The sequence below is a fragment of the Ovis aries genome, chromosome 3 (genome assembly GCF_016772045.2).
Source record: "Ovis aries strain OAR_USU_Benz2616 breed Rambouillet chromosome 3, ARS-UI_Ramb_v3.0, whole genome shotgun sequence".
Classification (NCBI taxonomy): Eukaryota; Metazoa; Chordata; class Mammalia; order Artiodactyla; family Bovidae; genus Ovis; species Ovis aries.
Window position 1 is genome coordinate 209,329,528 of NC_056056.1, and position 14,121 is coordinate 209,343,648.

At 53.3% G+C, this 14,121-nt stretch overlaps 2 protein-coding genes and 2 non-coding genes across 9 annotated transcripts; 2 read left to right on the forward strand and 2 right to left on the reverse strand.

Annotated features, from left to right (window-relative positions):
• Positions 1 to 80: 80 nt before the first annotated feature.
• Positions 81 to 5,864, reverse strand: EMG1 (EMG1 N1-specific pseudouridine methyltransferase). Of its 6 annotated transcripts, none has more exons than XM_027967923.3 (6): positions 5,553 to 5,864; positions 1,549 to 1,650; positions 1,296 to 1,437; positions 901 to 959; positions 672 to 821; positions 81 to 352 (listed from the first exon to the last, which is right to left on the reverse strand). In XM_027967923.3, the coding sequence occupies exons 1-6, from the start codon at positions 5,718 to 5,720 to the stop codon at positions 182 to 184; spliced, it is 792 nt and encodes a 263-aa protein (XP_027823724.1). In that variant the 5' UTR covers positions 5,721 to 5,864; the 3' UTR covers positions 81 to 181. The 6 variants fall into 6 exon arrangements, with proteins under 6 accessions (XP_027823724.1, XP_004006968.3, XP_027823726.1 ...); XM_004006919.5 differs by having other exon boundaries at positions 81 to 356; XM_027967925.2 differs by lacking the exon at positions 1,296 to 1,437 and having other exon boundaries at positions 901 to 954.
• A 104-nt stretch (positions 5,865 to 5,968) lies between these two features.
• PHB2 (prohibitin 2) lies at positions 5,969 to 10,609 on the forward strand. Its single transcript, XM_060414235.1, has 9 exons — positions 5,969 to 6,232; positions 6,415 to 6,499; positions 6,808 to 6,887; positions 7,766 to 7,950; positions 8,372 to 8,501; positions 8,595 to 8,698; positions 9,078 to 9,155; positions 9,479 to 10,078; positions 10,264 to 10,609. Exons 1-8 carry the CDS (start codon positions 6,106 to 6,108, stop codon positions 9,557 to 9,559), a joined length of 870 nt encoding a protein of 289 aa, XP_060270218.1. The 5' UTR covers positions 5,969 to 6,105; the 3' UTR covers positions 9,560 to 10,078; positions 10,264 to 10,609.
• Positions 8,745 to 8,987, forward strand: LOC114114279 (small nucleolar RNA U89). The gene has a single exon (XR_003589107.2). It is a non-coding gene; the product is annotated as a small nucleolar RNA U89 (small nucleolar RNA).
• Positions 10,610 to 12,173: 1,564 nt separating the features above from the next.
• On the reverse strand, positions 12,174 to 12,238 carry MIR200C (microRNA mir-200c). The gene has a single exon (NR_107958.1). It is a non-coding gene; the product is annotated as a microRNA mir-200c (primary transcript).
• Between the last annotated feature and the right edge of the window lie 1,883 nt (positions 12,239 to 14,121).

The following is a 14,121-nucleotide window of genomic DNA, read 5'->3' on the forward strand; positions in this document are numbered from 1 at the left end:
CGGGTCTTCCTGAGGTCTGAGGGATTACACCAGGTCACAGCATTGCTGCTGAGTTTAGGAACTCTCAGAGGACAACCAGGTTTACAAGAACAACGTTTATAAAACAAACAGATAGCAGACGTACAGCCTGGACTTCCGCAGACCCCAGTTTGGGTGCAGGGGTGGGGGGGTCTTCCAGCAGTCAACTGAGGACAGGGGCGGGAAGCAACATTCGCAGTGTCTGTTGGGACCGGGCTCTGCTGTCAGACGACCCCCCACGCTTCTTCAAAGGCAGTGGTGACTTTTGCACAGGTGAGGGCAGCAGAGAGCGGGTAGTTGCTGATGGACACCATCTTCTCTGTGTACTCCACATCTACCTGAGGAAAGAGCATCGGTCAGCGCCTCGGTCGCTCCATCACAGGTTCAGCCCTGCTTTAGGGCAGAAAAACTGCCATCTCATAGCACTGTTTACCACCAGTGTGGGCAAAGGATGGAGAGGACTAGTTCCAACCATGATGCACACCCCAGCGTTCCTCACAGGATGCGCCAGGGGCAGGAGGTGGAGCCCCCTCAGCTTTCTCCTTACCCTCTACCTCCCAAATCTTAAGGATCATCAAAATGCTGAATGCTCTCCGGATTCTGTGCTAAGCTTCAGCTCCGTGAAGGATCTGAGAGTTGAGCCCAGGCCTTACCTTGCCGTGGGCAAAGGCCCCCACCACAAAGACAATGGGGTCACTGCTGGGCGCCAGTTCTCGCACATCACTGACAACCGGGACAGAAAAGGAAGTGCCAATTTTCATACACCCAACTGGGAAGTGGTCTGACACTGGATTCTTAATCACCTAAAGAAAAATAAATAAAAATCAGCCCCAGAAACATTCCCAGAACACCACCTCCAACCAGTAGGTAACAACACCTCACCTTCAAGAGCTTCTGGGGGCCATCAGCAGCTCGAACGCTGAGTTTGTGTAAAAGCTGAACTAGGACGGAAAAACAGAGTTCAGAGCTAGGTGGAGACCCAGTTTCTCATGCCCAGTGATTCAACCAGAAAACCCTTAGGTGAGCTGGGTTCCACGTGTTCCATGCATCCACACAACTGAGATGTTCTCAACAAGCAGCTGCCAAGCACGAGGCTGGTTGTGCAGTGACAGGCCCCTCTCCCTTCTCTGCAGCCGGGAACCCACGTACATGGGAAGAAAGTGCAGACCCCTGGTTCTGGAATCAGGTCACCTGACCCCTCCCCCACCTAAAAAACTCCACACTTTATTCCCCTTCCTCTTCCTCCTTCCATCAATTCTGCCAAGTTTCTCTCTCACCCATGAGGCCACAAAAGCGGTCAAAGGTTCTGGGAATTCGAGTCTGGGGGTTCACTTCAATCAGCACATTCTTCTGCGTATGGATGTAAACCTGGAGCAAGCCCGCCCGGTTCAGGGGACTGTCCATCAGCATCAGTAAACTCTGAGGGAGGTGAGGTGGAGACCAGGGCACAGTCAGGACAGAAAAGAAGCCCACAGCTGCCTTACCTTCTGTCCAGAGGCCCCAGGGCCTGAGCTCCGCCCCTGGAGTTACCTGGTGAGCTATGTCCGGCCTCACTTCCCCAGGGTCCCGGCCATTCTTCAACAAGATGGACTTGTGCTTGTCACAGTTGAGCAGCTCATACGTCTTCCCCACCTGAGAACAGGGAACAAGAGCTACATAAGCTGCTTTTCCCTGGAATGCCGGTTCTCAAAAAGGGGTCTCTAAACCAGCATCATCTGAAAACTTGCTGAACAGTCAGATTCTCAGGCCCACCCCAGATCTATACATCAGATACTTGGGATGGGGTGCCCAAATCCTGCAGGGGATCCTCTGTGCCCACATCTTCCCCGCCCCCACCCCGATCACTGATCTTGGAGGAAAGAGGGAGGAAGAGGGCAGCCTATGATTCCACACACTTTAAACTGGATCTAATTTTAAAACCTATGGTTATCAAGCAAAGCCAGTGAGGGGTTCTGGAACCAGGCAAAAGTTAGGTTACTGAGCAAGGCTGAATGCTTGTTTACCACAAAAGCATGACATGCACACTGGGCAAAACATACATGGTCACTACCCTCAGTCTGCTTAAAACAAGCATGCACAATGTGAAGAGCTGCAAATTTGAACAGGAAGAAGTGTGAAAACTCTAATAAGGCCAGAGGTAGTATAATCAAGGAACAGTCTCAGAAGTAAAAGAAAAGGGGGTGGTTCCAGGTTTAAGATGTGTGAGCAACAGCTAAAAGAAACAGTTGCAAACTGGAGCCCTGAGGAGCATTAGGGTGGTTGGTAAAAAGTTTTAAGTGCAAATACAGTTTTGAAAGGCTAAGTTTTTATGTATCAATACAACATTTATATGTCTGACAACATTTTGAGCTATGACTCCAAAAAGTTTAGGGGAAGAGGCATATAAATTTTGAGATTAACTGAGTAAGTGACATAAAAATGTCACAGAGAACAAAAACAAAGGGCCAAGAGCTAAGTCCACGGAACACTCTTGTATGTATCTGCGTGCTCAGTTGTGTCCAATCTGTGACTCCATGGACTGCAACCCACCAGGCTCCTCTGTCCATGGGACTTCCTAGGCAAGAATGTTCGTGTGGGTTGCCATTTCTATTCCAAGAGCATTCTTAATTATAGAAAAAGAACTTCTTGAATAGATGAATCTAGTTTTGACTCATTAGTAAGTTATAACCAAGGTTTTGTTCTTTTAATGGAATAGAACGGAAAACATCAGAGTAATTCAAATGCAGTCATGGTAGATAAAGGACTATGAAACTTTCTCCTCCATATAGCTGAGTGTGCACACTGGCTCACAGTGCAATTTTTTTCTTTTTATTGTGGGCTGTGGTTAATAAGCTTGAAAACCACTAATTAGAATAATCAAAGAATGAATACCATGTGTATTCTGTAGTAGGTACTGGAGATATAAGAATTTTTAAAACCTTATTCTCTGTCCTTATTATAGCCTTCTAGTGGAAGAGACAACCAACCACATGAATATTTAATTCAAATTGTGATAAACATGAAGGAAAACTAAATAGTTCACTAAAGGATTATGAGGACCTGATTTATACCAGGAAGGGAATCATTTCTATGAGAGAGTAACATTTAATAACTGAAGAATGAGTAACATAACAGAATCGATAATCGTCCAATGAATAAACATTAAGTAGGAATTAATGAGCCAAAGAGCTGAGTAAAGGGAGCTCGCAGTTACACAACATTATCTGCAATCGCCTTAAGGTATCAGAGAACTTAGTGTTTTCAAAGAGCTTAGAGGAGGCCAGTGAGGCTGGAGTACAAAGAATAAATAGAGAGGGGACTTCCCTGGTGGTCCAGTGACTAAGACTCTTACACTCCCAATGCAGGCGGCCCAGATTAGATCCCTGGTGGGGGAACTAGATCCGGCATGCCACAATGAAGATCTCATGTGTCACAACTATGACCAAGCACGGCCAAATAAATTTTTTTAAAAAAAGAAAAAACTGAGCAGGCTGATGAGGCTGGCAGAAGCAAGAGGTACCAGCACAAGGAAGGCAAAAGCTAACAGTACAGAAGACTTCAACTTCAGCTTCAACGTCAGCAATGGATTTTATCACCGTTGGAGTATCATTAATAACAACTGGCCTAATTTACTCTGGAGTATGTTCTAGAAACTTTTAATTTAGCTACAACCTTTTCAGCTTCTTAATAAGTAACCTGAACCAGTAACAACTAATTCCAAGTGACAAAGATTATTCTAAATCCTTTACACACACTAACTCCTTTAATCCTCCCAACAATCCAGTAAAATAGGTACAAATACCATCATCCCCACAGAACATACCAGGAAACGAAGTGGTTAAGTGAATCTGAGAACAGGCTGGAGGAATGACTATGTGAACCTATAATTAGGTTAGAAATATCAATTATAGAAGAAAATGAAAGGAAACCTAATTAGCTGGTCATTTAAAAAGTTTTCTAACTGCAAGCTTAATAAAGTGCCATAGTGGCTGAGGAAAGAAAGATGGAAAAGAATTGCACCTAGATTACTACGGAAGTGTACTACTTTTAAAGCACTTTCATTACAATACCCCTGCAAAGTATTAACTGAGTTCTACAAACTGACTACAAACTTCTCAAGAATCAGACTCTTAAAATAAGTGTAAGCCCCTGGGTTAAAATTCAGGTCTGACTTCTCAACTTGTGCTATTTCTTCTGGCTCTACTCAATGAACAAGTTTAGCTCTAAAGGGCAAGAGAAACAATGTCAAAAGGAATGAGAACACTGCATAAAGTTTTAAGAGGGAACTTCCAGATTTATTTGGGAGAAGAGCCAAATGATAGGTAAAAATAAAGACGTGAATGTACTGATAACCTGATCCACGCAGTGTTTTGAAATGTATAGTAGTAATAAAGGAGAATGACAGACATGTTTCAACGAATCTAAACACTAAGTCCTTACAAATAAAAGGGTGGGCTGACTGAGCTAAAGGGCCTCTTGATGAAAGTGAAAGAGAAGAGTGAAAAAGTTGGCTTAAAGCTCAACTTTCAGAAAACTAAGATCATGGCATCTGGTCCCATCACTTCATGGCAAATAGATGGGGCAACAGTGGAAACAGCGACTGACTTTATTTTTCTGGGCTCCAAAATCACTGCAGATGATGACTGCAGCCATGAAATTAAAAGCAGCTTGCTCCTTGGAAAGAAAGTTATGACCAACCTAGACAGCATATTGAAAAGCAGAGACATTACTTTGTCAACAAAGGTCGGTCCAGTCAAGGCTATGGTTTTTCCAGTACTCATGTATGGATGTGAGAGGTGGACTATAAAGAAAGCTGAGCACCAAAGAATTGATGCTTTTGAACTGTGGTGTTGGAGAAGACTCCTGAGAGTCCCTTGGACTGCTAGGAGATCCAACCAGTCCATACTAAAGGAGATCAGTCCTGGGTGTTCATTGGAGGGACTGATGTTAAAGCTGAAACTCCAAAACTCTGGCCACCTGATGTGAAGAGCTGACTCATTGGAAAAGACCCTGATGCTGGGAAAGATTGAGGGCAGGAGGAGAAGGGGATGACAGAGGATGAGATGGTTGGATGACATCACCAACACAATGGACATGGGTTCGGGTGGACTCCATGAGTTGGTGATGGACAGGGAGGCCTGGCGTGCTGCGGTTCATTGGGTCGCAAAGAGTCGGACACGACTGAGCGACTGAACTGACTGACTGAGCTATAGTAATTACCTCTGCCCAGTAAACTTGTCTTGGGATGAACCGAGGAACGACACGAAGGACGAAACCTCTCCCCTAAGACGACTTTGGGGTTAGGATTATCACAGAATCCTGGTAAATCAATCGGAAGCAAGGATGTGAGCCGCACAGAGATTCAAGGGCAAAGAAAACGAGTACTACCAACTCAGGATGTTAAACGAAGAGGCAGTCGATTAGGCCACTCCTCCAAAAGCATGTTTCACCCGTCTCTGCTTTCTCCATCCATCACCCCCTGAGCCCACCACCCTCACCACACCGGATCCCATCCTATCGATCCACTAGCTCTCCATCTCCTAGTCCAAGTCTACCTTGACTGTCTCCAGACTGGCTCCTTCCAGCACCACAATGAGCCTACGGCCTCCGATCTTGCTACCCGCCCCAAGTCGGGGCCGCTTGGGCGCCACAGCATCCCAGTCCTCTTCCTGCTCCGCAGCCCGGCGCTCACGAGGTTGGAATGCACCACTGGGCGCAGCCATCTTGCATCCGTATCGGAAATTGTGTAACGTCCTTAAATTGGCCTCGAGCTCGCCCCAATCTCCAGCTTCCTTCCGTCTGCCATTTCGAAAGTGGGCGCTCGGAAATGGAGACAGCTCGAGGTCTACCGCTCGCGAAGCCTCTCTGGGAGGGCAGGGTTCCAGAAAGGGGCTGGACTTCCGGATGCATACTTCCTGTGCGTCCAGTTCCGGTCCGCCGTTGGCTGCGGGGAGGGTTTAGAAAGGAGCGCACTTCCGGTGCCCTTTCTCCCGCGAGCACCTGGGGCCCGGACCCTCGTGTGAAGGGTGCCATCCCTAAGCGGGAGCGAGGTAGAGACGGGCCGGCACCCCCTTCTTACCACTGGTGCCGCCGGCCTCAGGACCGAACATGGCCCAGAACTTGAAGGACTTAGCGGGCCGGCTGCCCTCCGGGCCGCGGGGCATGGGCACGGCGCTGAAGCTACTGCTGGGGGCCGGGGCCGTGGCCTACGGCATCCGCGAATCGGTGTTCACCGGTGAGCAACCTGCGCCCGCTCTCCGGACTCCCACCAACCTTCCCTGGACCCCTTCCCAGGACCCCTTCCCAGCCCCAGCCCCACCGAGGCCCCGCGCTCACCCAGCCCCTCACCCCGCCCCACCAGAAGCTGACACGTACTCTGAGCCCGGCCTGGACTGACTCCCACCCCTCTCCCTGCAGTGGAAGGAGGGCACAGAGCCATTTTCTTTAATCGGATCGGAGGCGTGCAGCAGGACACCATTCTGGCCGAGGGCCTTCACTTCAGGTAATGGCGGGCAGAACTGACTGACCCTGACCCATCACCCTTGAACGTCGACCCACCAGTACCTGTAGTAAGACTGACAGCGAGATTCAGCGCTGCCTTTTCCCCTTCTCACCCCATCTCCCCGAACAGTGGTGCTGCCCAAATCTCCAGCAGCACATACTGTTGTTTTCTGAAGGGAGAAGACAGTTTCTCCTTGACCGTGGTCATTAAGAGGAGGAGCAGGTCAAGAAACACGTGGTGAAGGAAAACACGGCAGAACTAGTGAAATCGCAGCTTCCTAACCCCTATCCCTGTTCCCTTCCCTCCAGGATCCCCTGGTTCCAGTACCCCATCATCTACGACATTCGGGCCAGACCCCGAAAAATTTCCTCCCCCACAGGCTCCAAAGGTAGGTCTGGGCACTGGGACATCCCTGACAGTAAACACGGGAGCCTGGTCAGAGACTGGGGAAGATCGTGGTGTCAGATCTCTTGGGCTTTGGCTTCCACTTCTGCAAACAAGGTGTAATAAAAGCACCTGCTCCAGGGATTAAAGCAGTATATTCTGGACATGCTGTGCATTTGCTCGTTTTCAAGTGTTCCTCCCCCTAGTGTAAACTCAATAAGAGCATTGTTTGTCTTTTGTCTTATTCACTACCTAGGTCAAAGCCTCGCTTTAAAACCTTTCTTTAACTGTTTGATTTATTAATCTACTGGTACATTCTGTTCTGGGGAAACTTGGTCTCACCTATTCCCTCCTACACCATTCACAGATGTGCCTTTGAGATTCCCCAGATCAACCTTACACAGACACAGACACACACACACACACACACACACACAATGAGGCAAGTAGCTCACCTGTAATGTACTTTTTTGCGTTATCTTCAGTGAAGGTTTCTTAAATTCCCAAAACCCTAGGCCTTAAGAGTAAAGTATCCACAAAACAGTCTTTGTTCTCCAGTCCTTACTGTCTAGTTCAGGAGACTGGCGATAACCATACAATGTAACAACTTACAGTGAAGCGTCAAAAATAAAAGAAAGCTTTTCTGGAGGAGAGGCCATGGGTAGAGGAGATTTGACCATGGACAAGTATGCACTTGGCCTGTGCTGAGTCACCTCTCATCAGCCTCCTTACTCTCCGCCCAAGGCCATTCTGGGCCACAGGGCATTGCCCTAGGTAGCCAGGGAAGCACGCACAGGAGAAAATGCCTAGGCAGGGCGGCTTTGCCGAGAGGCCAGGTGAGCCCCCGTAGCCTCGCCCAGCCACTGCTGACCTCTTTCTTAGACCTGCAGATGGTGAACATCTCCCTGCGGGTGCTGTCCCGACCCAATGCCATGGAGCTGCCCAGCATGTACCAGCGCCTGGGGCTGGACTACGAGGAGCGAGTGTTGCCGTCCATTGTCAACGAGGTGCTCAAGAGCGTGGTGGCCAAGTTCAACGCCTCCCAGCTGATCACCCAGCGGGCCCAGGTCTGATTCCAGCTCCCCTTCCCTCCCACAGCATCAGCATTTCCCTCCAAAGCCTCGTGGACGGGCTTTTAGGAAAGCCAGCCCATTAGGAAAGGACTGTAACCTGAGGTCCTATACACCCAAAAAGCCGTGCTGATGGCCAGTGTGGGGAACGAGGGCCAGGCCTGGTTAGTGTCAGGCAGGGAGGGAGAACCGTGGTCTAGACCCGCACACACGGTTTTGGAAAGAGTGGAGCTTAGGAGTCCGTGTGACCGAGGCCTCTCCAGCTTTGCAGGCTCAGTGAGGAAGTCGGAGAGCCTCAGTGTGCCCCTGCGGTGTTCTGGAGATCTGGGATTCCCATGGTCACGGCAGCACGCCTTCCTTTCAGTTCTCCGGCCCCCTCAATGCCCCTCTCCCGTCCGCCCCCGCCCCCGCCCCCCAGGTGTCCTTGCTGATCCGACGGGAGCTGACCGAGAGGGCCAAGGACTTCAGCCTCATCTTGGACGACGTAGCCATCACCGAGCTGAGCTTCAGCCGCGAGTACACGGCCGCTGTGGAAGCCAAACAAGTGGGTGAGTCAAGCGAGGGCGTCCGAGGAAGCAGGCAGGCGCGACGGTGTTCCCGGTGCCTCGCGTCCCCGTGACCCCGATTCTCTCCCGCCACAGCCCAGCAGGAGGCCCAGCGCGCACAGTTCCTGGTGGAGAAGGCAAAGCAGGAACAGCGGCAGAAGATCGTGCAGGCGGAGGGTGAGGCCGAGGCGGCGCGGATGATATCCTTCCACAGAAGCGCTCCCAGCGCGGCCCCTCCCCTGTAGGCTGGCTGATGAGACTTAAGGCGAATGCGACCTGTGCCCTTCGACCCCTGGGGGCGGGGGCTCCGAGTGGGATCTGAGCTTGGTGGGGCACCTCAAGGCTGCGTCCCCACCATGAGGCAGATCAACAGCACGGCTGGCCTCGCCTCCACGTCCGCTGCTGCCTCCAGTTCCCGGCAGCTGCCTGCAGGGAGGCCGACAGGTGGGGCTGGACACGAGCCACGTGAGCGCAACCTTGGATCTGACAGCCCAGGGGAGGGCCGAGGGGAGGAAGTAGGCAGGACCGGACCCGATTGAGATCTGGCCTCTTGTGGCCCCTTAACTGCATCCTGTTCACTTGGGAGAGGCCCTGAGCAAGAACCCAGGTTATATCAAGCTGCGCAAGATCCGGGCAGCCCAGAACATCTCCAAGACGGTGAGTGTGCACACATTGAAGGGAAGGAAGTAGAATCTTCCTTGTTCAGATTTCTGTTCAAATTGGCTTGTCTGACACTCTTTCTCTCATCAAAAATTACTCCCCTGGGCTCCCCTGACCTTTTGTTCATGCCTCTTGTGGACCTAACCCGTCGTCATTGGTCGTTGCTTTGGATCCCTGAAAGAGCACAGAAACCAGGGCGCTCATCCCGGCGGCCCTGTTCTAAACCCCAGGTGTTCCGTCAGTGGTTATTATATTGCAGGGGTAGGAATCAAGGTCTTTTTTGCCTGGTGCAAACATTTGTCTTGTTTCCTGCCCTGTAGATCGCCACCTCACAGAATCGTATCTATCTCACTGCTGACAACCTCGTGCTCAATCTACAGGATGAAAGTTTCACCCGGTGAGAGACAGGGCCTTCACCTAGGTCCTCCACACAGATCAGGGGCCTGAGTCTGGCTGCTCGGGTTCTAGAACCTGTTACTAGCCTACTCATATGACCCTGGAAAACACCATTTCCCTGGATCAAAGTTAGAAAAGTGGGTGGTTGATAATTCCGACCTTGAGTCTCACAGGATTGATTTTATGAGATCAAATAAGATTGTTCATTTAAAAAGTGCTTTAATTGTAAAGTTCCCTTTCACCAAAAAGCAGTGAAAGATGATATTCAGTCCTTGTCCTGGGGAGCTGCTCTGGGGCACCGAAGCATGCTAGGAAGACAGAGATGAGACCTGGCAGTGGCTGAGGGAGCAAGTCTCTTCCTTCCCAGAGCCCGAGACTCCGGCTTCCATCAGGCTTGCCTTTTTCTCTTGGGAGGGAAGAGGGGTTAGAGCTGGATGGGGCCTGAAACTTGTCAATCACATGTACCTTTCTTTTGTCTTTCTGTGTTTCCTGTTCATGTGGTGACCTGGTGTCCACAGGGGAAGGTAAGTAGTGGACAAAAGCTTGTTGCTGTGGGGTTTATCTCCCAGTACCTGCCTTTCCCCCACCAGCTCCCCTTTCTCACCTTCCCACCCACACACCCTTGGCCGGGGAGGAGGGGGTGGCCTGAGATGCTCTGCCTCTCACAGGGTGTTCCCTAATCATGTCACCATCTGTCTCATTTCCACAGTGACAGCCTCATCAAGGGTAAGAAGTGAGCCTGATGACCAAGAACTCTGCCTCCAGGGAGGGAGTGGAACTGTTTCTGCCCTGGTGTTTGAGGAGGAACCTTGGGGCCCACCCCACCCCCACCCCGCTATCATGAGATGGTACCTCTGCATCGCTCCTCCCAACCCTTCTGATGAACAAAGACTGAGCGCTTCTGGGGCAGTGACTTTCCTCCCTGTGTTGGCCAGGGGTTTTGGGACAGTGTGATTTCTCAGTGATTTGCTACTGTGTTGATTCCTCCCTCGTGGTCCGGAGGTGATAACCACCACCCCAGGAATTCTCAATAAATTTTTATTACTGAAGCTGAAGTCAAAGCCTCCTGGTGTTTGAATGAGGTCGGGAAGGCACGCATGGGGAAGCAAACATGCGCACGCGCACACCGCGCCCTCCCGGGTCCTTCTCCGTCTCTGCCAGCAGGGGGCGCGAGGACGCCAGCGGGGGCAGGTCGGGAGAGCCAGGCCACCTGCTCTCACCCTGTAAGCCCGCAGAGCAGGAATCAAAACAGGACCAGGGTGGGAACCCCGGGGCCTTGGAGTCGGGGCCCAGCTGCACTCCCCGCCCCGCCCTCCTAAACCGCATCTCCCCTTTGTTTACCAACATCTCCTTTTCTAAGGCCGGAGCAGCTGTGGCTTTGCTGAGCTAGACCAAAAATCTGATGATCCCAACGGGAACTGCTTCCTTGGTAACAAGGGTCCACGCAACTACGGGGAGACCACTTGAGCTCACCAGAGGGCTTACGTGCTCAAACCCCCGCCCTGCGAATCATGTCACCTGCCCAGGCTGCCCGCGCTTCTCAGCCAGGGCTTGCCCTCTGGAGGTGGGCTTTACTCCCACAGCCCTGCCCCCACCCCCACCCTCCAACCCGCAGACCAGGCGCCTCCTTCCTCGATGCTGCCCTCACTGAGTGGGCAGAGAAAGGAGCCCACTAGCTGTGCCCACGTGCCAGCTCACCCGTGTCCCATTCCTTGTATTAAGGGAGACAGGGAAGAGTGGGAACCGGAGGATGGCCGGCACCTGGGGCAGCAGTGTGTGCACAAGTCAGGGAGGTCCTGAAGACGGGGTTAGAGCCGGGGCTCACCCTCAGCTGCTTCTCGGCTTCTGAAGAAATTAGACTAACTGCCCCCTGCTCACTGTCATGAAAGGGACAGGGAGACAGGGAGACAAAGCCCTAAGCAGCTGGGAGCTCCAGGGGAGAGGTGAATGAGCCAGAGTCCGGTCCACGCTTTCATTTCCCTCACATCCCCGAGGCAGGAAGGGGATGGAAGTGCCCAGAGAACCAGCGATGTGTCCACATCCCCTGAGGCTCTGAGGCAGCCATTTTGATTCCTCCTATTGTTTCCCTTTCCTAGTGACTTCCCCCATCTCCCCAAGGGTAAAGGTCAGAGGTTGCTGGTCCGGAGGCCTCCGTAGTCTTCAGGTCTCCCTGAAGGTCATTGCCGAGGGCACCAGCCGGGGGCCATCTTTACCAGACAGTGTTAGGAGCTTCACCATTAGACCATCCAACACTGTGCTGGAAGATGGACCCAGAGCCGGTCACAGACATCCAGGCTAGAGCTGGCCAGTCTCTCCAGGGACCCTGGCGGCGGGCCAGCTGAGGTCTCTTGAAGGTCTGCGAGCCGATCCTAAACTCCAGGTCAGCTGTGGGTCCTAGACCCTCCAGATGACAAATCTCACTGGGTTGGGGGAGGGGCTGGGGCCACTGTGTCCCTTCTGTGGGCAACCAGCCAGCCAAGAGCCACCTCTCTCAAGGCACCCTCCGCTCAAGAAGAGGGGGCCTCCAGGGCTGGGGCAGGGGGTTTGCGAGTGGGGACGCCAGCAGCTGTGCGCAGGGAGCCCCTGAGGTGGTGGACTTCGCTGGCACTGAGACAGGGGCCTCCATCATTACCCGGCAGTATTAGAGACTCCCAACCAGCACCCAAACACTGCTGGGTAAGACGAGGGCCCCCACCCCGCCACCCATCCAGAGCCAGTCCTAGGCCCAGGCCCCCATCCCCCACCACTCGCGTCCCTGGGGACACTTCCGGGTGAGCCTGCAGCGGCCACCAGCCCCACCCTGGGTTGTTGATCCACTGAGGCCCAAGCAGAACTTCGGAAGCCCCCTGACCATCTCTTCTCCACCCGGAGCCCCTACCCCACCACCCCCAAAGCCAGTCTCTGCCCTAACACATCAGCTCCGTGCCCTCAAACCCCCTCAGCAATCCCTAGCCTGGCCCCAGGACCCCCTCCCGGTGGTCTTTACCTGTCACCAGGCCGCCTGGCCCCCAAAAAGCATGGGCCACGGAAAGCAAGGGGAATCAAGGCCTAGGATTCAAGGCCTCGGAGCCGCCCTGGCTCCACTCTTCCTTCTTCCTTCTCTCCTGCCGGGCAGCGCAGGCTCCTCACCTGGGCCCCGCCCGCCGCCCCTGCGCACAGGTGTGTCTGCCCGCCATAGGCTGCACCCCGCTGCCTTAACCCCTTCCTTCCCAGTGCCAGCCGCAGGCACCTCCTCCGAGGCCTAGTCACCCCACCGGAGGCCCCCAGCCTTTGCCGCAGTCTCTCCTCTGCTACCTGCTTCCTTGGATCCGGGGCCCAGGCCAGGGAGGCCTTGTCGCCAGAGGAACAAAGGACAGGACTGCCTTTGAGCCCCTTCTCCTTCCTCCTTGGGCCTCACCCCACAGCTGCTCCTGCCCCCCAACCCCTCACCCCGCCAGTCCTTTCCCCTGAGTCCTCTGCCAGAGATCCTGAGGTCAGAGGGGACTCAGCTCTGCAGGGACTGGGTTCGACCCCCGCCCAGAACATCCCGGCCTGCGGAGGGCAGGGGGGGTCTCTGAGGGGCACCTCCCTGTCCTCACCCCTAGTGTTGGGGCCTCTGCCAAGAGTCCCGAGCTCCTGGCCAGAAACCTCTGCACTGACCCAGCCAATTGGAGTTCTGAGGGCTTCTGCAGCCCTGGCTGCAGTCCCCCACTCCACTCTTCAGAAGGACCAGGCACCTCACCAGGCAGAGCCACCCCTGGACCCACCCCTGGACCCACCTCGAAGCCCAGGAGAAGCCAAGTCCCAGCCTCCGGCAATTAGCCCAGGGCGGTTCGAGGGGTGGGACCTGCCTTTCTTTTGTGCAGCTCAGCTGGGATGAAAGGGTTGCTGGGAGAGGGGCCCTGAGGCCCACAGGTGATGCTCCACCCTCGCACCCCCTGGAGGGTGACGGCTCCAGGGAGCTGAGCTGCCTGCTGAGTTGCCCAATCCCAGCTCTCGGCCTCCACCCTTGTCTGTGTGCCTGCTAAGTTGCTTCAGTGGTGTCCCACTCTTTTGTTGCCTGCCAGGCCCCTCTGTCCATGAGATTCTCCAGGCAGGAATACTGGAGTGGGTTGCCATGCCCTCCTCCAGGGGATCTTCCCGACCCAGGGATCGAACCCAAGTCTCTTATGTCTCCTGCACTGGCAGCTTGAGTTCTTTACCACCTGGGAAGCCCACCTTTGTTTGCTTCCTTCTTAATTCTTGTCTACTTATTCTCTGTTTGTGGACTGTTTCTGGGTCTGCCTTTCCCACCAGTCTCGTCAATTCCACAGTGACAGGAACAATCGGATCCACCATCTCGCCCCACCACTGCCCCAGTGCTGGGGATGTGGGGACACTCAATACAGAAAGTGTCCACTGAGCAAAATGCCCACCCAGTCTCAGCCGGCCCAGCGGCAGGGAACCGGGCATTACCAAGTGGGGCTCTCTCAGGCTCAACTCCCCAGGAGACCAGCACTTTCAATCAACATAAAGCCCTAACGCGAAGCAGGACTCATTGTTGTCCACTGCGGACACACAGAAAGTGATCAAAAATAAAACTAGGGAA

Excerpts from the sequence above, each read along its gene's own strand:
- EMG1 (XM_027967923.3), bottom strand. The coding sequence starts at position 5,720 with ATGGCTGCGCCCAGTGGTGCATTCCAACCTCGTGAGCGCCGGGCTGCG. Across the intron at positions 1,438-1,548 it reads GGCCGGACATAGCTCACCAG|AGTTTACTGATGCTGATGGA; the intron begins GTAACTCCAGGG and ends CACCTCCCTCAG. Across the intron at positions 822-900 it reads GCCCCCAGAAGCTCTTGAAG|GTGATTAAGAATCCAGTGTC; the intron begins GTGAGGTGTTGT and ends ATTTTTCTTTAG.
- PHB2 (XM_060414235.1), top strand. The coding sequence starts at position 6,106 with ATGGCCCAGAACTTGAAGGACTTAGCGGGCCGGCTGCCCTCCGGGCCG. Across the intron at positions 6,500-6,807 it reads GCCGAGGGCCTTCACTTCAG|GATCCCCTGGTTCCAGTACC; the intron begins GTAATGGCGGGC and ends CCTTCCCTCCAG. Across the intron at positions 8,502-8,594 it reads TGTGGAAGCCAAACAAGTGG|CCCAGCAGGAGGCCCAGCGC; the intron begins GTGAGTCAAGCG and ends CTCCCGCCACAG.